This window comes from Chiloscyllium plagiosum, unplaced genomic scaffold (genome assembly GCF_037043375.1).
Source record: "Chiloscyllium plagiosum isolate Xiang-an unplaced genomic scaffold, Cpla_swu_hap1 HiC_scaffold_43, whole genome shotgun sequence".
In the NCBI taxonomy this organism is placed as follows: domain Eukaryota; kingdom Metazoa; phylum Chordata; class Chondrichthyes; order Orectolobiformes; family Hemiscylliidae; genus Chiloscyllium; species Chiloscyllium plagiosum.
Window position 1 is genome coordinate 3,520,172 of NW_028270181.1, and position 24,410 is coordinate 3,544,581.

Genomic DNA, 24,410 nt, shown 5'->3' on the forward strand with positions numbered 1-24,410 from the left:
TTGTTACAACTTTTTTTTAAAAAAAGGCCTCACAAGCTGTTTTATTGGCTTTGAGCAGACTGCTTGATGCCTTTGTCTCAACCTTTCTTTCGAGAGCTACAGGTCACTTGGGTCAGAGATGTACAACATGGAAACAGACCCTTCGGTCCAACCTGTCCATGCTGACCAGATATCCCAACCCAATCTAGTCCCACCTGCCAGCACCCGGCCCATATCTCTCCAAACCTTTCCTATTCATATACCCATCCAGATGCCTTTTAAATGTTGCAATTGTACCAGCCTCCATCACATCCTCTGGCAGCTCATTCCATACACGTACCACCCTCTGCGTAAAAAAGTTGCCCCTTAGGTCTCTTTTATATCTTTCCCCTCTCACCGTAAACCTATGCCCTCTAGTTTCTTTCAAGTTGCACTGCTTGCTGCTTGATAAAATGTTTTATTTAAATAATATTTTAACATGGCTCTGACCTTCAGCTCCATATCATCATACAGGACAGCCAAGTCAAGCATTACATTTGGCCTAGATGTCTGAGGCTAATCTGTCAACAGGCAATTGAATCTAAGAAATGCCCTCCCGATGACTTTTGTGGACTTTGGGCTTTGGCAACTTTTTTAATCAGTGAAATTATTTAAATATTTGTTTGTTGACTTATTCCACAATATGGAAGTAAACTTCAGTCATTGAGCTTTCCTGAAAGGATATCTCCCTAATTCCCTTTCTTAAGACTCGTTGAAAAGCCACTATATATTGTGAGCAGTTTTGTGCCCAGTATCTCAGGAAGAACGGGCTGGTGTTGGTGAAGGTCCAGAGGAGGTTTATAAGAATGATCGAGGACGAAGGGCTTATCATATGAGGAGCGGTTAAGGATTTTGGGTCTATTCGACCGCATTTAGAAGGATGAGGGGAGAATCTGATTGAAACGTCCAGAATACTGAGAGGCCTGGATAGAGTAGATGTGGAGAAGATGTTTCTCTGAGTAAGAGAGACAAGGACCCGATAGCACACCCTCAGAATGAAGGGATGACCCTTTAGAACTGAGATGAGGAGGAATTTCTTCAACCAGAAGGTGGGGTATCTGTGGAATTCATTTCAGCAGAAGATTGTGCAGGCCAAGTCATTGAATGTATTTAAGACAGAGACAGGCAGGTTCTTGATTGGTAAGGGGATCAAGGGATACTGGGAGAAGGCAGGAGAATGGGCTTCGGAAGCATATCAGCCATGACTGAATGGTGGAGCAGACTCGATGGGCTGAATGGCCTAATTTTACTACATCTTTGGGCCTATGCTGGCTTTTAGACCACATGAGTCAAATGGAACTCCACCCAAAAAATGAGATGAAAACAGGGTGTACTATTTTTGAAAAATATCTTTTTATACCATTGTAAAAAGTGAAATGGCAAAAATTAATTTTTGTTCACCAATCTTGCGAAAAACATTAATCAGCTTACTGTAGGAACATCATCCTCTCCATAACAGGAATACCATACTAATTCAAAACAATAATGCAACCATAGAGAAAAGATGCTCTTGAATTGAAACATGCTCATAATTATATGAAAAGACTTCATTTAGAAGTCAAATCCAAAATTTTCTAATTTTACATATGGTTATTGTAACAACACTCAATTACTCAGCTGCCAATTGAAATAGTTCCTACAGGCTGAAGTAGACTTCTTAATGAACATTTACCCGAACTTTTCACCTGCAAAAGAATTAACCTTTTAGGGAAAAGAACATACATGGATTGCTTCTGATCAGGATTTCTCACATAAGCAAACAGTAAGGGCAAATATGTTGAGCATGTCTCTTGTAATAAGTTACAAGCAGTCACAGATGGAAATATCAGTGCCTGCATCATTGATGAAGGTAACTGAATCAGTTAGGCTTACTATGCAAACTTAGAATGGTGCTGGAAAAGCACAGCAGGTCAGGGAGCATCCGAGGAGCAGGAAAATCAACGTTTCGGGCAGGAAACCTTCATCAGGAATTTCATTTCCAGCACCACTCTAATCTTGACTCTAATCTCTAGCATCTGCAGTCCTCACTTTTGCCTTACTATGCAAACTACTGATTGGTGTTTGAAGAGTTTGCATTTTGTGATTTTTATCTGAATTAAGTGAAATTAAATTGCTTGCCTTACCTATGTTAAACCAAGTAGTTGTTAGTCCTGTTTTTTGAGTCAATGGTTTGTTGTGTAATATTATCTATAATAGTTGCCAATGTTTTCAGTTTCCATGCTATCAATGAGCGATAATATTTTGGACTTTTTCCCTGTCCAAGCCAATATTTAGCCACCAAACAGCATCAGTAAAGTCATATGAACTGGTTATTTTCACATTGCTGCTTGTGAGAGTTTGTAATGCACAATTGGTTCCTAACTTATAATCATATCCATATTCAAAAGTATTTTGCTCAAAGTGAGCACTTTAATAGAAGCCCTGAGGTTGTGAAAGGTGCTCTATAAATGCAAATATTTACATACGATACATTTCGACCAAAACAAGAGGACCTTATGTTTAAAGGCAGGCATAGTTTTGTATGCTTAGTGATGGAGACTCTCACCCATTTACAAGTTCGGTCATGGTAACAATTTTTTTTCTCAGCTGTTGTTAACACCCATGACTCTGAATCTACTTCCCTAATTTCTTCTAGGAACCTCAAGACTGGAATCTCACACTTCCTTCTATTCCCCTTCTCTCTCAATCCACACATTTTTAAAACCTGAGGCTACTGTCATTGACCCTTATTCATTTGTTTGTAATGACTGCCAGTCTCCAGCTTTGTTGACATTTATTGTGGACTGTTTTTTGCCCATGTTTTCCAGTTCAAAATTACGATAGAAGAAATAAAAATCAAAATGATCTCTGTAGAGGGAAGCATAGTTAATGTTACAGGTTTCTGTTTCAGCAGAACACCTGGTTTGCCTTCGGCCAAATATTTTAAATCATGAAACATCTGTGAGATTGAAACTAAAATCAACAGAGCCACTCACAAACCTGAAACTTTCCACTGTTACACCCTCCTCAGATGCTGCCTAACTTACTGAGTATTTCCACCATTTTCTGGCCTCATTGCTGATTTCCAACATCAAGCAATTGCTTTTGGATCAGGAGGAGGCAACTTTCATTGTGTCAAATGGACATTAGCTAAACAGAATGCAGCGAATTCTTGTTCCTGTGGTTTTACACTGCACAATAAATGTCAGCTTTATGTTCTGATACCTGTAAAGGGCTTTGTTTTTGTGAAATATTGTCAAAAATGTAATATACACTGCCTTCAGTTCCAGTGTCATGAAACTGAATTCCTGCATTTGGCACTGATTACTCCTCCCACTCAACTGATGTTTATTAAGTAGTAAGTCATGCCAATTAAAAATATGAAAATGAATGGTTGAACAACCTACAATTTATGGAAACTGATCTCACCATGACAAATTATAAAGTTTAATGAATGTCCCCAATTGACTCTTGGTCTTCACCAAAGTGACCCAGTGATCTACTGCCTTTTGATTAAAAGCAATCTCTGAAAACAACGTTCGCCATCATTTATACATCGTCACTGGGTGGGGGTGGGGGTCTTCACTTTTGTCAATGTCCAAGAATGTTTTTTTTTCAAAGAAGAAATTGTATTGTTTATGAAATTAATGCTTATGGTATTCCAAAACATTTTTGTCTATAATGTCTCTGTGATAGAGCAAGTGTGATTGCGTACTTTGGGGCAAATCAAGCTGATTGTATAGGGTTATATGATGGTTCTCAGTGAAAGCAGCAGCTCCACATGTTGACATTTGGAAGGCTACCCGACCACTGGTTAAATTGTTGATATTCAGAAAAGGGTTAATGAGACAAGTTTGCTCTTTATGATTGTAAGTTACTTGCCTTGCACTGCTTTGAGTTAGATCAAATAGAGTGGGCAACCAAGGTAGTTTGAGACTGCGCACATTGCTACAACATAGAATTGGCTTAATTCTGTTGTGGCTATACTGTCAAATTTAAATTGAGTCAATGTAACAAATCAATCAAAATGCTGCAAAATACATGCAGTTGTTGCCATCCCCTGAAAACATGATCGCCTATCATGGGTAGCCATTTGCATTGGGAAAAATTAAGTAGCGGTTAGCATTTGCATTAAAGTAAGTTTGGAGTGAAGTTATTTCTCAAATGGTAAGATGACTGGCTGATGATGTGTTTTCTCAGAGTAGTGAGAATATGAAGTAAACCAGAGAGACAGCCAAATATTCTTCAAGAACGTAACAATCTTCTACTTGTTAACTCTTATAAGTTGGATTAAAGCTAGAAACAAGAATATTGCCATTATACACAGAAGTGCAACTTCATTTTGCCAGAAGCCCCAGGTGCTGAAGTCAATACCTTGCTCAATCATGTACATTTCTCCAGGAACTCTAAAAATAAATAGTAGAGGGAAAGAGACTCATCAGTCAAACATTGTTGTTCCTTGCAAGAAATTGACCAAATCAGTACGTGTTCCAAATGACAATATCCCAATAACATACATATCTGAGATGAAATTGGTGTCCTCACTGAATTTTTTTTGAATTTTAGGATTATCTGTTATATTGGATTAATTTCCTATATTGTTGGCACAGTGGCTCAGTGGTTAGCACTGCTGCCTCACAGCACCAGGGACTCAGGTTCAATTTCCATCTTGGGCGACTGTCTGTGTGTAGTCTACACATTCTCCCTGTGTCTGTGTGGGTTTCCTCCGGGTGCTCCGATTTCCTCCAACAATCCAAAGATGTGCAGGTCAGGTAAAAATGGCCGTGCAAAATTGCCCATAGTGTCAGGTGCATTAGTTAGGGGTAAATAGAAGGTGGAGAAATGGGTCTGGGTGGGTTACTCTTTGGGGGGGGTCAGTGTGGACTTGTTGGGCCAAAGGGCCTGTTTCCATAGTGTAGGGAATCTAATCTAAAACCAACTACAATCACTCCCTTGGGTATCATCTCCATTGAATGTAACCAAGTTTCCTTTCAACCAGAGTGCCTTTCATTTATCTCATTCTATGGTCAGCACAGCATAATATTCCAGTGTCAACGCATATTATGTTAAAGATGTGTAGCTGAAAAGGATAACAACAAGTGCAGGTGGCTCATGGTAATGATGTTGGGGTGAATGCAAAGCCTTGAAGAAGTTACAATGGGAGAAATTGTCAAGTCTCCTGTAATTGTGCTGTTCACATTTTCTGATGGAACAAGTCTTGGTAAGCTATGCCATATTTGTAACTGAAGCGAATTTGAAACCATTTGATCAAACAGTGGTATCTAATAGAAATTAACACCAGGTTAACCTCATGGCAGTATAATCTTGGCCAAATAGGAGCGTAGGACTTAGGTGCAGGAGTATGCTATTTGGTCCTTTGAGCCTGCTCCATCTTTCATTAAGAACATTGTTGTGCTCTCAATTCCATTTTAACTCCCATAAGGATTTAGGAACAGGAGTAGACCATTCAGTCCAGGCTTGTATTATTTGAGAGGAGAAATCCTTTATGGACATGTGTAATAAAATCAGTATGTAAACATCATCATTTTCTTGAGGATCTACCTTCATTCAGAGTCCAAATATTCACACATCATGCCAAGTGAATATGATTATTAAGATTGCGTTCCAAACAATAGCATGTATTGTTCATTTTCTATTCGCATCAGAAATGCATTTGCCACAACGGAGTTCTCAATTGGCTAGCATATTGGGTAACACAGTGATTGATTGTTTAAACAGTAAAGAAACTTTACTTCTGATAAAAATAAATGCACTTACTTTGTTGTGTTAATATAAAATATCTGTCCCTTTAGTTCATTGATCATGAGTGCCTGTGGAAAGATGGGCAGAATTAAATTTTACTGTTCGTCCAAACCAAAAGTGATGGGTGTTGATATTTTGATTATTGCTGAAGAAAAATAGAAGTATTACCAAAGCTTTTTATCTTTAACTTTTGGATACAGATCCAAAATTGCCAAACTTCAAAAAGGAGCAACAATTAAATTGCATGAGAAAAGGGTGTTGTTTGGTTGGTAAGTCAATCCCAACAGGCCTCAATGTTTTCAGTCTTTAATTAATCCTTGTTTTGATATTGATTTTAAAGGTGATTTGTGCACAGAGCTAATGATGAATCACTCAGGCTACCTCAGAATGCCTCCGAAAAAATACTTATCCTCCATTTGGAGCCTTCTGGAACTGAGATTTGTAACTTGCTTTGCAGAATCAAGGAAAAAACACCCCATTTTACCACGCGACAGTTCCGTACATTACTGTTCCCACAAACAATGCTATTACCCAACGTAATGTCTTTATAGTATCTAGATCTAGATTGTACCCATTCTAAAGTTGTTTTTAGAAGAAGCTTATCTTACGTTCAGTCCATAACGGAATATACTGATCCACTTCAACCATGAAAGCCACTGCAACATTCTGTTTAAGTTCACCAGAAATCCACCAAAAACCTACAAACGCAAATGGAGCATTCTTCAGAGCTTTGCAATGGGTACCAGGAGCCATTGTAAGGTATAATAAAATAGAGCAATCGCAGTCTCCTACCATCATGAAGACGTATGGGATGGCGATCAGGGCATTGGCGAGTGCAAAGGTATTGACACTTGCACTCACAAAGAAAGCCAAACTCACCGCTGACAAACTGGTGAGGCTGAGAGTCAAGCAGAACAAGAAAAAAGATGCAGCTTCTTGTTTCAGTCCTGTATTGGAGACATTGCACTCGGGTTGAAAATACATAGGACAATATTAATGACAAACTATTGTCTAGTCATTCATTCATTTGCTGTCTTTGTTGCCTTGTGTATAAAATGGACACTCTATTTATCTATATAACAGTGACTCCACTTCAGAATGATTCAATTATTTGTAAAGTGTTTTGGTATATTATAATATTCTTCCTGTAATATGTGTAATCCACTCAAATATTGATTCCATATTTTAAAAAGTGAGGATACAATCTAATTGTTTTTGTGCTTTTTCACTAAGTGATAAAGTTTGTCTGTCTAATGGTTATGTTGAGGCACATTCATTATAACTTATTTTCATGAAGTCAGAAATCATACGACACGAGGTTATAGTCCAACAGGTTTATTTGAAATCACAAGCTTTCAGAGTGTTGCTCCTTCATCAGGTGACATTACCTGGTAAAGGAGCAGCACTCCGAAAGCTTGTGATTTCAAATAAACCTGTTAGACTATAACCATGGTGTCATATGATTTCTGACTTTGTCCACACCAGTCCAACACCAGCACCTCCACATCATGGCTACCACTTATTTTGATGACATGCAGAAGTTACTAAAGCACTTACCCATCATAAAATAGGCGACAGCTGCAAAGGCGAGAACAGGCACAATGCGATTGGGAATCACGTCGGCCAGGATCTTGGACAGGAAGTAAACTGAGGTGCGATAATAGCCACTTGCCTTTTCATGTCTTGTGAAAGAATTAGAATGAAAAACTTCTACATTACTGATATCTCAGGTTATGAGAAAGATGTGGTTGAAATTGAATGCTAAAATAATTAAGAGAAGGATTTTCATAAGTGGGGTTCACAGAGTACTAGTTGTCTCCCTTGTGCCCTCTGACACTCTGCCTTGATACGTAGTGATTTCACCGCTTTCCTCTATATACTTAACATTGTGCGCAATCTCCTAGGCATGAATTTGATTCAATGAATGGTGAGATCATTGGACAATACAAACAGAAGAAGCCAGTCTCGGTGATGGTGCTGTGATATGAAAGGTGAGCAGTGGTGTTATTTCTCAGCTGTTCATTTGCCAGTGTCCTTTCAGACTCCAGGTGGTTTGTCATTAGTTTATTCTTTTTAAGTAGTCACATGCCCATGTGATGTAAGACTTACATCCTGACCTGAGGAGGCAGGGATGTGATTGCACTGGAGGGGGTGCGGAGGAAATTCACAAGGATATTGCCTGAGATGGAACATATAAGTTATGAGGAAAGATTGGCCAGAGGCTCAGGTGATTTTCATTGGGGCAGAGACGACTGCGGGGCAATCTGATTGAGGTGTACAGGTTATTGAGGGGCTTGGACAGAATGGATAAGGAGCAGCTCCTCCTCTTAGTTGAAAGGTCAGTTACAAGGGGATGTGAGTTCAAAGTAAGGTTTAAGGGGTGAATGTGAGGAAATACCTTTTTACCCAGAGGATGGTGATGGTCTGGAATGTGTTGCATGGGAGGATGGTAGAGATAGTTGCCTCATATCCTTGAAAAAGTACCTGGATGAGCACTTGGCACATTCAAGGCTATGGGCCAAGTGCTGGTCAATGGGACTATGTTGAAGGTCAGGTGGTTCTTACAGGTTGGTGCAGACTCTAAATCAGTAACCACCCCCAACCCATTTAATTCATGTGTTAAATATTCAAAATCAAAACACTTAGCTGCTTACAAAAAGAGTGCCTTTTCTTGTATGAAGATTTCCACAGCTGAAAGATTGCCAAAAACCTGATTGATTATCAAGAAGAAGAATGCGCCAATTCTGAAATCAAAATTGTACAAGAGAGTTAGGAGCAGGTAGCATTTTGATAGAGAAGTTTCTGTAAATGTATACACCAAGTGCAGTACATCACATCAGTACAATAAACTGTTGCTGGGACAATAGACACTAAAGTCCCTTTTCTGCTTTGTTCACTTTCCTCTGACTCCATCCCTTCTTTCAATCTCCTCCTTGTTATGGTTTCACTATCCCCTCCAGACTTCCCCCTCTCTGACCCTGGACAATCGATCTTTTGGCAATGCCCCATCTTCATTCCTTTACAACCTCCACCTCAATGAATTTTCAACTCATTATGTTGTTGAGATTTCTATCATCTTCACCCCTGCACCTCTTCCCACCTCCATCTTTGACCAGGTATCTTCTCCATGAATAACAGATTCTTCCTCTGACCTCCTACTCTTCCCCTTTCTTAATCCCAGACTTACAACAGTGACAGGATTTTGTTTTTGTAGTGTCACAGTTTCATATTTATGGTCCATTTGGATCTTGGCTGCACTTCTGTCATTGGGAAAGGTTGTAAATATGGAATGGTGGAGTCACTGTGACAGCTGACAACTGACTCAAAAAGTAATTAACTGGACATTTAAGTCACAGCCCATCTCCTTCACAACATTGTTTTGCACTTACAGTTCACTACCTGGGGTCCCAGAGTTAATATGGTTCAATATACGGCCATTCAGCCCAATGAGTCCATCTTGAACCTCTACTATCTGCTGAGTTCATGATCTCTAACTCACTCACTCACTAAGAGGAAACTCAGAGCAATGAATAGACAGTTTCCAAAAGACAAGATTGAATCCCACACACAGTCAATGTCATCTTACACTGAGTGGGTGTGGAGGGGAAGACTAAAAAATAACTGCTCTGGAATGTTTTATCCATTGAGCTATAGGTATACAACACATGAAAACTGAATAGAGTTGAACAGAGAATTAAAATACCAAAATGCTTCTCAATCAGAAAGTCCACAATTCATAATATTGAATGCTAAACACGTGATAACTTCTGGCAACAGTGCTTCCTGGATTTTCCCACCTGTTCTGCAAAGCCTCTGGCATTGTGTCTGGTATTTGATAATATATCAGCCCATTCAAGATTCCAAAGGTTATCATCATGAACACTTGAACCACTGAGGTCTGAGGATTTCTGCAAAGGTTTTTCATGGTTCTGTTACACATGATGTATAGCTGAAAGTATGAGAAGAAATAATGCATGCTGTGACTAAATTTAACAAGAAAATGTACAAGCAATGACAAACAGAAACTGCTGGAGAAACTCAGCAGCATTTGATTCCTGCAGAAGGGCTCATGCCCGAAACGTCGATTCTCCTGCTCCTCGGATGCTGCCTGGCATGCTGTGTTTTTCCAGCATCACATTTTTCAGCATTTGTTCTCAACAAATTCTGAAGAATGGTCCCTGAGCCCAAAAGATTCGCTTTGTTTTCTTTCTCTACAATGTTGCCAGACCTGCTAAATTTCTGCAGCAATTTGTTTTTAATTTTCAGCATCTGCAGTTCTTCAGTTTTATTTTTGTATAAATAATAATCCTGTTTATCACGTTAGTTTGCAATTAATATTCTCCTTGGTGTCATACATTGATCACTCCCATAAATGGTTCTCTTGGTTCCTACTACCTGGATTGCACTAATAGATTGTTAAATACATATAAACATTGAAATTAGTTAGCACACTTCACAGACTGTAATAGAAAACCCTTGCTGAACCCTGTCAGGTGAACTTTTTCACATAGCTGGGGGAGGAAATATTCTCTGAAGATCATTAGTTTATTTACATATATGTGAATGATCAGTATGTAATTTTAACATTGACAACAATCAATTTCCATGCTCCTCCTCTATGAAGATCAATAAAAACACAAGTGTCAGTGTTCGACTGGGGTGGATAAAGTCAGAAGTCATACAACACCAGATTATAGGTGAAAGTGTGGACTGCAGATTAGAGTCGAGAGTGTGGTGCTGGTAAAGCACAGCAGGTCAGGCAGCATCTGAGGAGCAGGAAAATCGATGTTTTGGGCAAAAGTCCTTCCATAGAATTCCATAGGAAGGGCTTTTGCCCGAAACGTCGATTTTCCTACTCCTCAGATGCTTCCTGACCTGCTGTGCTTTTCCAGCACCACACTTTCGACCCCAGATTATAGTCCAACAGATTTATGTGAAATCACAAGTTTTCGGAGCGCTGCTCCTTCCTCAGGTGAATAAAAACACAACTTTTTTTTGTTGTCTGGCCCTGACTGCCTTGGAAGTGGATAATTGCTCAGCCATTTCAGAGCCAAGTTCAGGCCAGACCAGGTGAGAATGACAGATTTCCTTCCCTAAAAAGGACCTAAATTAATCAGATGGTTTTTTAAAAAAGAATTAGTTATTGTTTCATGGCACCTGTACTGAGACTAGCTTTAAATTGCAGATTTTTCAATCTATTTTAATTTCCATCAGCCACCCTTGTAATATTTGACCCCATGTCTTTGCAACATTAGTTTGGATTATTAATCCAGTGACATGACCACTACACCACCATCTCAGTTCTTGTAGAACTGGCTCAACTCTTGACTGCAAATCCCTGGTCTCAGATTTTAAACTATAACAGAGCATTTCACACTGGTCCCGAGAGAGCACTGCTCACTCTCTGTGCCTCAGAAAGATAGGGAGTGACAGATAGAAATTTCTCTGTCACCCATCTTCAATCTCTAGGTTGAAAGGGAGGGTGAGCTGATTTCCACAATTAAACTGGAAATCGCAGTTACTGCTACAAGTCAATGAGTGAACAGGAAACTCCTCGATATCAATCTCAGCCCAGCATCCAGTTATAAGCAATACTTCAGCACAGAAACAGCTGATATCTGTTGGTGCTTATGATTCACACAAGCCTCCACCCACATTACTTTATCCAAACTCCTTTCATTTCTCCCTCATGCTTAGCCAACTGACCCTGAAACGCAGTTATGCTCAACCATTCTCTGTTATGATGAATTCCACATTCTAATGGTAATAAAGTTCATCTCAATTTCTGAATTGGAGTTGTCACAAAACCATGAATTCTAATCTTCTCACAGTAGTCATGGCTATAGCTAACAACTCTCCCATAAAACCACTAACTCCTCAGAAAAAGACAAGACTTGTTTTTCTATGAGACTTTTATAACACTGAAATATCCCCGAAGTACTTTACAGGCAATAAAATACTTTGAAATGTAATTGCTGGTGTAATGGTTATTGTCGATGTTAATCTCAGGCTAGTGCCTAAGTGAAGGTAAAAACTAGTTTGTGCAGCTTTGGGGAATTAACTGACTTTAGATGATGACTTTATTTGGGGTGACACATTGGCTCAGTGGTTAGCACTGCTGCCTCACAGCTCCAGGGTCCCAGGTTCGATTCCAGCCTCAGGTGACTGACTGTGTGGAGTTTACACATTCTCCTGTGTCTGCATGGGTTTCCTCCAGGTGCTCCGATTTCCTCCCACAGTCCAAAGATGTGCAGGTCAGGTGAATTGGCCATGCATTAGTCAGAGGGAAATGGGTCTGGTCGAGTTACTCTTCGGAGGGTGGGTGTGGACTGGTTGGGCTGAAGGTCCTACTACCACACTGTAGGTAATCTAGATTGAATCAAGTAATCACAAACATTATAAATGTACAATAATCAGTTTGAGCAGCACAGGTTGAACTAAGTACTTCTCCAAATATCTGTTACATGTTGTCATTGGCAATCCTTCGTTTTGAGGAGGATATATACTCAGGGTCACAGATTTCTGTGATGGAATATCTTGGCACTGAACAAGCCAATTATTGACCCATAGTCAGATCCAGAGAACAGAAACTGGTTCCTTCCCTTATCTTCTCTGTTGTATTTTGTCAGTTGAACATTATGTTTCAAAATGGGATGCACCTTGATGGGCCAGTTGTTGCCATTATGAACAATTGGTAGTAATCGCTAAGGCCAATGCCTCAACAAGAGAGACTTTGAAGCACTTTCATTGTCCTCTCCCTGAATGCTGGTTTTCTGGAGAGTTGAGGAAGTGGGTCCTTGGCTATCCAGGTAAATCAAAGTTGATTTTGCAGGTGTTTGCAGCGTTGACTTCAAGAGGGGCATTAATGTTTGTTTGGTTGTTGATTGAAGAAAACTTCAAAGAAAACATGTCAAGACCAACACCTGGAACTCTTCATTGTATTCATTGATTTGATCAGAGCATCTGACTCAATCATCACAGGACACTGTGGATTTTGTTTCAAAGATCTGGATGTCTGAGAAACTTTTACCACAAAGTTACAGTTGCTTCATGCTGACATCACATTAACAGTCCTGAAGGAGAAATGAAACAACTGCCTTCAAAATCCAAACCAATGACAAACAGGCTGGTGGGTAAAGCCCCCATGCAGTGTATCATCCACCTGACAGTGGCTATACAAAAGATCATAAGACATAGGATAAAATATATCTGAAAACATTGATTAATACAAATATTAAGTACTACCTAGATGGAAAGCTCTTTGACCTCATGTGACAAAGCTGCTCCTTTAACAAGATTATGTTGTCCTTGGGTTTTTTTTAAGAGAAGTCGTAAACTACACAGCCTCTGAAAAGTCTGGGGATTGAAGGGTTTTAGGGCTAATTTGATAATAGCTAACAGATACTGCCTCAAGCAGAGGGCTTTCAAATTAAAGAAAAAGTACTTGTGCAATTAAAGGTGAGTGACCGGTTCTCCCAGCTCAGCTTTTCTCTGGTTTAGTTTGGTTTGGTTTTTAACAGTACTGTGAAAACGCTGCTGGACTCAAAGGAGCAGCTCCAGGCTGGTACTCTCTCCCGTAAGACCCTGTGTTTGATTTTATCTTTTGTACCAAGGGATATTTATGGGATTGTTGCAAGTACTTGCAACAGCATCATTAAGTTGGGATGATCTGTTGGGTTTTCGGAGAGGTTAAGTTATTCGGCATTCTGTTTTCTGTTGTTTGTGTTTCATTCGGTAATCTTGTAAATCAATTCAGTCTTGTGTAAAATGAAGTGGTTTGAACGTTGCATCCCTCCTGGAATATCCATAGTACACCTGCTTAAAACAACTAGCAAAGGTAGGGTCTGGGCTACTTTCTTTACATGCTTTGCAGGGAAGTTGGGTGGTGGGGTGGGGGGGGGGGGGGGGGGGGGGGGGTGGTGCTCTGGCCTGGTCCATAATACTCAGTCACCTGTCACCTCCATCTCAGAACTGAACTGACCACCTTAAATATACACAAGCAGTGGTTGGGGATGACTGTAGTGTTATTGCCCACTGTACAAAATTTTCAAGCTACTCTTAAACTCTTCCATTCTGCATTGAAAATACTTCGCCTGTACTTGAACATTGCCAAAACAAATCTCAGTTCAATTCTGGTCAGACAAATATTTCTCCTTCCTTACCTGTTGAAGGAGCAATTCTATAAAATAGTGAGCACATCCCATAGTTTAGCAGCCACCTCTCCCTGAAGGAGGCCATTTACGATGGATATCAACACCAGATAGCTGGGCTAGCTCTACCTTTGACAACAAAGTCCTCCACCAAAAAAAAATAATGTAGAGAGCAGTTGTCACCACTGCGCCGCTGTACTGCAGTGACATGTTGGCTGTGACACACAGTGCGCAAGAGAAATCCTATCAACAATGTCTCCAATACATTTGGACTTGAATGTTAGCTATTACCTGTTGAATTTAATGATTACCCTTATCAAGAAAAACACAAAGACATTTGTACCTACCTGATACCAGAAAGGAGTTGCGTATAAACGTTTTATTTGCATTGAAAACTTTGAGACATTTGGCACAGATAAGGACTTGAGTTCATTATTGATTTGGTCATAATACTTAGACTGTTGAAAATGTTGGGTCAAGATATTCTTTTCTGAGCTGGGATCTATGGCTTGCTGAGAAGTGACCACAACCTCTTTAATAAAAAAGAAAGATATTTAGATATTACAGTGACTGCACTATTGGTAACAATGACAACAGAACTTCCATACACTGACTGCCTTCGATTTCTTTTAAGATTGGAACTTGTGCCCACAGAACGTCAGCCTTGAGCTCTAGATTACTTGTCCCGTGACATTACCACTGCACACTACACCAGTGTCCCCAAACCTACAATGCAACTGAAAGACAATCATTAATAAAGTCTGATCATTGATGATACCTGGACTTGGAGTTTCAAGGCATGATGCTTCACTAATAACATCCAAGAAGAAATCAGAGGGGTTGTTGTAAGGCTCACATTGATACCCTATGGATGAACAATTTACCAATATTAATACAGCAACAGTACAGACTGGAAAGCCAATATGAGTATCAGTACAGAAGCAAGACTCTGCAAGTACTGAAAATCTAAAACAAAATAACAGAAAATATTGGAAATGCTCAACAGCACCTGGAGCAAAAAACAGCATTAATGATTAAAGTCAATAACCTTTCATTAAGAACTTTTAAAAAATTAACAGGCGTCAAAGGTTTTAAACAGGGGAAGTACAAGCAAGGAAAGGGGTGGGGTGGGAACAAAAGAGAAAATCTGTGATAGGGTGAAAAGTGAATTGATAGATAATTATTTTATAGAGATGGGGCTCAAGTCCATTTTATGAAAACCAGTTTTTACCTCGAGATTTTTGCTTTGGTTCTATTTGGGGAGCTTGGTGCTGGTCTCCTAGAATAGGTAGTCAGGCTGCTGACCACTTTAAGTGATCGGTTGCTGCCTTTCACTTATTTAATGAAATGTATTAAGTATCGCAACCCGAAATCCTCATTTAGCAGTAAGTGAATCTGCTCAGGTCTAAGGATGATTTGTTATGAGAATCAATGGACTGCAGTGGTATTTAGGCTATTGGATAACGCAGGCACTATTCTGATTTCTATATCATATTTCAAGGTTGCTAAATTAATTATTCAGAAAGATCTGAAATAGATTCACTCTAATATGGCTAATGCCACAAACAATTCTGCATTTATTTAAGTCACATTTGCAGAACTACCCTTTTAAACTCATAGATGTTTTTTATAGGACAGAAAGAGGCCACTCAGCTCATTGTGTCTGCACCAATTAACAAAGATTTGACTTCACTAAAGTAAATGAAGAACTGCAGATGCTGGAAGTCTGAAACAGAATTCAGCGGGTCTGGCAGCATCTGTGGAGAGACTTAACATTTCAGGTCCAGTGACACTTCACCAGTACCCTCCGCAGATGCTGCCAGACCTGCTGAATTTCTCCAGTATTTTGTTGTTGTTTTGACTTTACTAATCCCATTTTCTAACTTTTGACACATAACCCTGGAGGCTATGGCAATTCAAGTGACTATCTAAATATTGTTTAAATCTTACAAACATTTTTGACAGTGAGTTTCAGATTTCCATTACCCCTTGGGTGAAAGCCATCCTCCCTATTTCTCCTCTCTGCTACCTCTAATGTATTGCCCTTGTCCGAAACAAGAAATTGGATTTAATGGCCCAGATTTTTTGCTGGACAGATTATAGTTTCTGCAGGTGACAATTACATACAGGGACATTGTGGAATCCCTGATGTAACAATTCCCAAACAAATTCCTTACAATTTGGAGATGCTGATGAGTAACTTCCCTATATCTGGAATCCTCCAAAAACAACTATTTAAATCGCAGAATTCAGTTGGTTCCACAGCAGTTAAGTAAATAGTTAGGCAAGAAATGTTAGATGATTAAATACTTAGTCTAACTTCTGAGTAACTATTTAACTCACTCCCAAATCATCTCACACACCCCAAATTTCACAGACCTCTTACACCCCAGACCCAGACTCAACATCCCTTCAGGATCCAGCCCCGTGAGAGTCCACAGCTCGCCTTCCATCTGAACCTATCACTCCCTCACTCCCTCCAGACCCAGTACCAGTCTCTGATGCCCCAGGACCCAGCACCTGCCCTCCCCTGCATCTGGACACAAGCTTGTCTTCCCTGGCACCAGTTTGGACCTTCTCTTGTCATCACCACGCAGTACTCCACCCCCTCCCATGCATCTGGTACCTTTCGCCCACTAATACCTACCCTAGAAATTCCATCACATACCTGCCCGCCTTGACAACCTGTCCCCTTGGACTGAATAGGTAACACTTACCTGCCATTCAATTCACTTGGCACCCAACCCAGTTGGCACCTGATCCCCTGCCACCATAACCCTTACCCACTCAGCTCCATATTCTCTTGGTGCCCACCTGGTATCTATCCCTTAACCACCTGGCAGCTTACCCTCTCAGTACCTTCACACTCACTTTATGTGCTGACACTTTGATAGCACCTGTCAAAGTGACTGTTTAGGATTCTCAACCTTTGAGTTTCAGAATACGGCAACTATGATGACACTATGGCTTTAAGAGGAGCATTTTCTGAAGAGGGATTGAGTCAGAGGAGCTGGGTGGCCTGTTCCAGTAGCTTGTGAGGCTTTGGGGTTTTTTTAGATATAAGTTGGAACAATAGAAACAGCATGAATGGGTGGAGTCAGGCTCCCACCAAGGTTTTAGTTTAGCTTTCAACAGTTGATGGGGTTTTGAAGTTGGCTAGAGTTGGAGGATTTGAGCTACAGGGGGAGGCTGAACAGGCTGGAGCTGTTTTCCCTGGAGCGTTGGAGGCTGAGGGGTGACCTTATAGAGGTTTTCAAAATTATGAGGGGCATGAATCAGCTAAATATACGAAGTTTTTTCCCTGGTGTCGGGGAGTCCAGAACTAGAGGGCATAGGTTTAAAGTGAGAGGGGAAAGATATAAAAGAGACTAGATTAGATTACTTTACAGTGTGGAAACAGGCCCTTCGGCCCAACAAGTCCACACCGACCCGCCGAAGCGTAACCCACCCATACCCCTACATTTACCCCTTACCTAACACTACGGGCAATTTAGCATGGCCAATTCACCTGACCTGCACATCTTTGGACTGTGGGAGGAAACCGGAGCACCCGGAGGAAACCCACGCAGACACGGGGAGAATGTGCAAACTCCACACAGTCAGTCGCCTGAGGTGGGAATTGAACCCGGGTCTCTGGCGCTGCGAGGCAGCAGTGCTAACCACTGTGCCACCGTGCCGCCCAACTGTGCCACCGTGCCGCCCATCTTCAGGGCAATGTTTTTATGCAGAAGGTGGTACATGTATGGAATGAGCTGCCAGAGGAAGTGGTGGAGGCTGGTACAATTGCAACATTTAAGAGGCATTTGGATGGGTATATGAATAGGAAGGGTTTGGACAGATATGGGCCGGGTGCTGGCGGGTGGAATAGATTGGGTTGGGATATCTGGTCAGCATGGACAAGTTGGACCGAAGGGTCCGTTTCCATCCTGTACATCTCTATGACTCTATGACATCTCTCTGTTAGCTAAAAGCTTGTGTTCTCTCTCTGCTGCCAGAATCACGTGTGAGGCAATCTGTTTTATTGACTTTGCCTTTGCCAAGGGTGTGTTCATGGGATGTAACTATATTGGAACAGTTGCTGTTTAGCAGATAAATAATCTATTGTCCTGTTAGGTTTTCCAATAGCGTTATACCAATTCATCTTCTGTTTGTATTTTAACTGTAGTGTAAGAATAAAGTTTGTTTTGCTTAAAGCTGATTAGTGTGACCAATTGAATCACATCTGGAAAGCAGCACCTTACGTTTACCGTTAAATAAGTTAAAAGTCAGGGTGAAGGCTATCTCCTTGATATATTTGCAGATTGCTTGGTCTGGTCCATAACACTCCTGACTGATGTGAAACTGGGAACATTGTTTGCTACCCTCTGACAGTCCTACACCATGCTGCATGAAATTGGCACTGTTAAGAAAATCTAGCACAATGTCCCTTCACAGATATACATGCCACCTGCCCAGTAACCATGCTTTCAGTAAGTAAAAGGATAACACAGGAAGAAAGAGAAACACTGACTGACCTGTGAGTTCTCAAACAATAATTTAGTTACAAAGAAATGGAAACATACTTCTCCAGATTAGTCTTAATCCACCCAAATATATTAAAGGCTAACATTATGTGGAATTCCCTTACCAAGCTCTTTAAAGTAGTCAATGGTTTCTGCACCCGGACCTTGATATACAATGTCTCCTTTGTTCATCAACGTTATATAATCCAGCAGTTTATAGATAGAATACCGAGGCTGGTGGATTGAGAATATTATGGTCTTCCCTTGTCTGGTCAATCTAAAATTACAAAATCAGTTTCTATCAGTCTCAGTCATTTAATGGTTTGGTTGATTTAGAAGACAAGGACATTGAAAATTAAGAGAAGCGCAACAATGGAACGGAACTATCCAACCCATCGTTTTACATGTCCAAATCCTCATGGTCACATTTCAATGTGATAATAATAAAAACCAGATGGAAGAGGGAAAGGGACTAATGGGATATTGTTGATCCCATCAATATGATCCTTGGATGTGGACATACTAACAAAGGGCAGGAATGGGCCATCCAGCCCCTCAATAAGATCATGGTTTATCTGATTGTAACTTCAAATCCACATTCCCATTAATCCTTGATAATTTCTCAATCCCTTGTTTAACAAGGATCTAAGTATCTCTGCCTGAAAAATACTCCTCCACCTTTTCAGGGTGAAGTTCCAATGACTCACTCTGAGAAGAAACAGATTCACCTCATCTGTTTCAAATGATGACCCCCTGGTTTTTAAATAGTGACGCCCTCTCCAGTAAGAGGAAACATCCTTTCCACATCCACCTGGTCAGGGAATTGCAGGTTGTCGAAATGTAATTGGAAACATCTTTAAGTTCTGATCATTGCTTATGTCCATATTTACTCAGAGTCATTCAGAGCTTATAAAGCAATGCAGTTTTGTTATATCCATCATAGTAAACATAAGCAGTAGTTCCACTTTTAATTCCATTAAGAAACTATAATGTAAGCGTTATTGGACACAATAAAGATGTTTTGGTTACTACAAGCATTTTGAATATTATAACGCAAGAGTTAAAAACTCCAAGAATATGTGATTGCTATCAGATAAAGTTATTAACGTTTTATCATTCTATAAAAGGTCCTTCAAAATACATCCAATAGCCTTCACTCTGGGGAAGAAATTGATTTATTTTCCTGATATCACCGTAAAGTGATTTGGACAAACTTTAAGGCACATGTATAACTCCACAATTAGATTGAAGATGTTACTTTTGGACATTAATTGGTAAATTCAATGTGATGTCAGCAGGAATTCAGGTCCATTGTATTTTATAGGGAGGGCAAAGTGAAATGATTGCCTTTGACTGAAAGTGAATCATAAAAACAAAGAGTGAATAGAATATGTCGAATAGAATGCATTGAAGGGATTTGCAATAATTAAAAATAAAAATCAGTCACTTGATATGTTCAGAGCAGAAAGCAATCCCTACTTCCTATCTGAGAATGGTCCAAGCCAATTTAAACTCACTTTTCACATGCATAAGGGGAGTACAATGCAAAAACATTACAGAATGAATTCCTTCCCTATTTGTTGAAGGTCACATGACGACATACCCATGAAGCAGCTGCATGATGGAACCAGCTGTATTTGCATCGAGGCCTGTGGTTGGCTCATCCAGGAAGAGGAGGGAGGGCGAAGTGATTAACTCCATGCCAATGCTGCATCGTTTCCGCTCTCCTCCGGATATTCCTCGGATGAATTCTGTACCAATCTGGCAAAGCAATGTATTATTAGCTCAAAATACCAAAGATAGACTCAACTCCCATTACCAACACTATTAGCCCTATGATTGATCTTACAATCTGTAACTACCCCGGATGAATCTAAATGTCCTCCCAACTTAATACTGGTAGAAATGATACCTGTACTCCAGTTACCTCAGTGAATGTGGCCTTGATTCTGTTAGCTCAGTCTGTCAACTCAGGCCATGTGTAAAGATGCAGCGAGTTGGTACAGACTTCAACTCTGTGCAAGGTGTATTGCTCACATTCAAGTGAATGCTCTGACCATTCCTCTTAATTTACCTCCATCCTATTTCTAACCCTCAGCCACTACAATTCCCATCCCTCTCTTACTCTTCTGGCAACTTTCCACAGTAACCCAACCCTGTAGACCTGCTTACATTCAACATCAACCAGTGACCTTGAAGTAATCTAATAGTATCGTAAGTACCCATCACTGCAAAAAAAACCAGAAGAGGGAACAGCAAATAACAGCAGCACATAATCAAATGCAGCACCTCTGTAAAACAGGCTTAATGACTGCACTATATTCAAATATAAAGTAATTTGCAGTTAATTCTTAAAACAATGAAACAAAGCAATTGATTCTGTGTTATAAAATGGGATTTAAGCCTCTGTCAGGAGAGCAGATTGATTCTCTGTTGTACAAAAGACCCTCCACATTCACCTTAGTAGAAACAGAGGAATAGTCAGTCTGCGCTGAGCCTGGGAACCGGTGTTGGTCGGACTGACTACTGTTGGTAAGAGTTAGGAAGCAGATTAAAGAATCAATCCATTAACAGAAATAAAACTATCGGGATTGCAATACTAGCCAATGGAAAATGAGTAACTGAAAGGGACCAAATTACAGATTCACCAAAACCAATAACTTGTTCTAGGATTAGTTAAAAAAGTAGAACTCACTCTCAAGTGAAATAACTGTGGTAAGTAGTACTGGTATAATTACAGAAAAGCTGAATAAAGACATAGAGAGAAAGGAATAGAAGGATGTGCAATAAAAGTGAAATACTGCAGACGCTGGAAATCTGAAACAAAAACAGAAAAGAGAAACTCAGCAGATCTGGCAGTGTCCATGAGGAAAGAGTCTGATATGACTCTTCTTCAGACATGGTGATTAGAGTCAAAGTGTGGAGCTGAAATATTGTAGGAAGATGCTGGTGATGATCGTGGATATAGCTCGGGCTGAATATCCGCTACCTACGCGTTCTGCTCCAAATAAAAACTACCTTGGTATTGGCACAGTCTTGTAAGCCAAGTTCACGAATGACTTTGTTCACTTTCTCTTGCTTCTCTTCAAATGTATACTTTCTTCGAGACAGCCGAAGATTGGCTGAAAACTCCAGATTTTCCCTTACAGTCAGCGTTCCCATCAGAATATCATCCTGAGATTGAAGAAAGTTGTCATTTTTAAGATACTCAAAAACTGCATGTCTATTTTTTAAAATCGGAATATCCTCTTAATTTACAAGATTGTCTTGGTTAAATAAGGTCATTCTCAGCTCCCCTGTCCTTTCTGCCATTATTAAAGTATCCAACTGCTCTTTAAATTATTCGAGGGTTTTGCTCCTGAAATCTCCAGGTATCTATTCCTTGAGCACAAACTTCCTGATAGCAGGAAAACCAAAGAACTGCATATATAGAAAATCAGAAACACAAATGGAAATTGGGGAAATGAAGCACAGACTTTGCAGAACACCGACACTCTGTTGACAAAGATTACCCTGAGATTTCTGCCATAGAGATAAACAGCACAGAAACAAACCCTTTGGTCCAACCAGTCCATACCGAACGTAATCTCAAACTAAACTAGTCCCAACTGCCTGCTCCTGGCCCATATCCCTCCAAACCTTTCCTATTCATGTACTTATCCAGATCTCTTTTAAACATTGTAATTGTACCCACATCCATCACTTCTTCAGAAAGTTTATTCCGCACGCAAACCATCCTCTGTGTAAAACATTTTCCCTTAGAAAGGTGCCTCCAGACGTGAAATCCCCCATCCTAGAGAAAAGACAACGACCATTAATTCTATCTATACTCCTCATTATTTTATAAACTTGGGAAAGGTCACCTCTCAACCTCCGATGCTCGAGTGAAAAAAGTCCCAGTCTATCTAGCCTTTCTCTATAACACAAACATTCCATATCCTGCAACATCCTGATAAATCTCTTCTGAACCTCTCCAACTTAATAATATCTGAGTGACCAGACTGGACACAGAATTCCAGAAGAGGTCTCGCCAATGTCTCATACGACTTCAACATGATTTCCCAACTCTTATACTCAAAGGACTAAGCAATGAAGGCAAGTGTGCTAAATGCCTTCTCAGCCATTCTGGCTATATCTTAAACAAACTTCAAGAATTATGCTCCTGAACTCCTAAGTCCCTCTGTTCTACAATACTGCCAAATTACTGCCATTAATTGTATAAGTCCTCCCCCAGTTTGCTATACCAAAATGTAATACATAGAATATAGAACATAGAACAGTACAGCGCAGAACAGGCCCTTCAGCCCACAATGTTGTGCCGACCATTGAGCCTCATGTAAGGTAAACCTAATGTATGAACTCTCAAATTTCTGTGACCATATGCATGTCCAGCAGTCTCTTAAATATCCCAATGACCTTGCTTCCACAACTACTGGTGGCAACGCATTCCATGCTCTCACAACTCTCTGTGTAAAGAACCCGCCTCTGACATCCCCTCTATACTTTCCGCCAAACAGCTTAAAACTATGACCCCTCGTGTTAACAATTTCTGCCCTGGGAAAAAGTCTCTGGCTAGCAACTCTATGCCTCTCATGATCTTGTACACCTCAATTAGATCCCCTCTCTTTGCATTTATCCAGATTGAACTCCATCTGCCACCTTTCAGCTCATTGATCCAATTGGTCAAGATCCCTTTGTAATCTTAGAAAACCTTCTTCACTGTCTCCTATGCCACCAATTTTTCCTGCCATTTCAACACACTATTGTGTTCCCTGGTCAACATCTCTGTGTTGGCCTTAATAAAGTGCCCCAGTGAACCTCAGCGCAAGTTGGAAGAACTGCATCTCAGTTTCTGCTCAGGGACCCTACAGCCTTCAGGACTCAATATCAATTTTAGAGTTTGAGCACCTTCTCCCATGTCCTTACCCCAACCCCCACACAGGGGTTGTCATCACATGGGCTGCTACCACAACCAACCCATTGTCAGCCACTAAACATTCTTCCAGGCTACCCAACTGTTGTTCTCTCTTTCTGGGCTCCACCTCCACCTATCATTTATTCTTCCCCCCAATCCTCCTCCCACCCCAACTTCAGCACCTGCACCAACCTTCTCCCAGCTACAATCAATTCTGAAGAAGGGTCACCAGACCCGAAATGTTAACTCTGCTTTCTCTGATGCTGGCAAAGCTGCTGAATTTTTCCAGCAAAGACCTTTTGTGCTCCTGATAACAGTCCTAATTTATATTGGATTGAGTCTGCTATTCCGTTAAGGCAAATTGGGACCAGGTTTTGTCGAGAAATGAATGATAAGGCTGATGCCACTCAGCATTATTTATGCAGCGATGGTACAACACATTCAGGGAAGGAGAAAGTGAGGATGGCAAATGCTGGAGATCAGAGTCGAGAGTGTGTGGTGCTGGAAAAGCACAGCAGAGAGGCTCATTCCACAGAAGGGCTTATGCCTGAAACATCGATTCTTCTGCTCCTCAGATGCTGACTGACCTGCTGTGCTCTTCCAGCACCACACTCTCAACTCTGATCTCCAATATCTGCAGTCCTAACTTTCTCCTAGTTGATTTCAACCCTACTGCGAAGCCTCTTCCAAGGATGCCTACCTTGAAGAAGTTCTCCTCCACTCTCTACAAGGATCTCAGTGAGTCTCTCTCTTTCACTGCACCCCCTAGGTCATTTCTTCTGCCCCGAAGCCCTTCAGCCATGTCCTGGTTCAGGGAAGGGTAGAGAAGTGATTGAACACAAAAGTCCCAATGATTGCTAGCCCCATGGTTTGTTTCAGAAATCAATATCTTGCCATCACTATCACGATTAAAATGCTATGAACACAGCTGGAACATCATTAATTATTTCATTGTCACTGGGTTAAAATCTTGGAATTCCATCTCCAACAGCACTATGAGTGTTCTTACATCCCACAAAATGCAGCTTTACCACCACCTTCCCAGGGGAAATTAGGGAAGGGTGATAAATCCTGGCCCATTGA

At 40.5% G+C, this 24,410-nt stretch overlaps 1 protein-coding gene across 1 annotated transcript in view; it reads right to left on the minus strand.

The window, feature by feature from the left end:
* Positions 1 to 370: 370 nt before the first annotated feature.
* Positions 371 to 24,410, minus strand: part of LOC122541945 (broad substrate specificity ATP-binding cassette transporter ABCG2-like) — a 28,169-nt gene continuing 4,129 nt past the window's right edge. The window contains exons 4-15 of the mRNA XM_087982361.1: positions 21,431 to 21,586; positions 20,016 to 20,173; positions 18,538 to 18,689; positions 14,689 to 14,775; positions 14,258 to 14,442; positions 9,558 to 9,709; positions 8,415 to 8,504; positions 7,318 to 7,442; positions 6,553 to 6,707; positions 6,369 to 6,458; positions 5,776 to 5,828; positions 371 to 4,403 (exon numbers count right to left, since the gene is read on the minus strand). Coding sequence (XP_087838487.1) covers positions 4,262 to 4,403; positions 5,776 to 5,828; positions 6,369 to 6,458; positions 6,553 to 6,707; positions 7,318 to 7,442; positions 8,415 to 8,504; positions 9,558 to 9,709; positions 14,258 to 14,442; positions 14,689 to 14,775; positions 18,538 to 18,689; positions 20,016 to 20,173; positions 21,431 to 21,586 — 1,545 coding nt within the window. The 3' untranslated portion in view covers positions 371 to 4,261. The remainder of the gene's footprint in view (positions 4,404 to 5,775; positions 5,829 to 6,368; positions 6,459 to 6,552; positions 6,708 to 7,317; positions 7,443 to 8,414; positions 8,505 to 9,557; positions 9,710 to 14,257; positions 14,443 to 14,688; positions 14,776 to 18,537; positions 18,690 to 20,015; positions 20,174 to 21,430; positions 21,587 to 24,410) is intronic.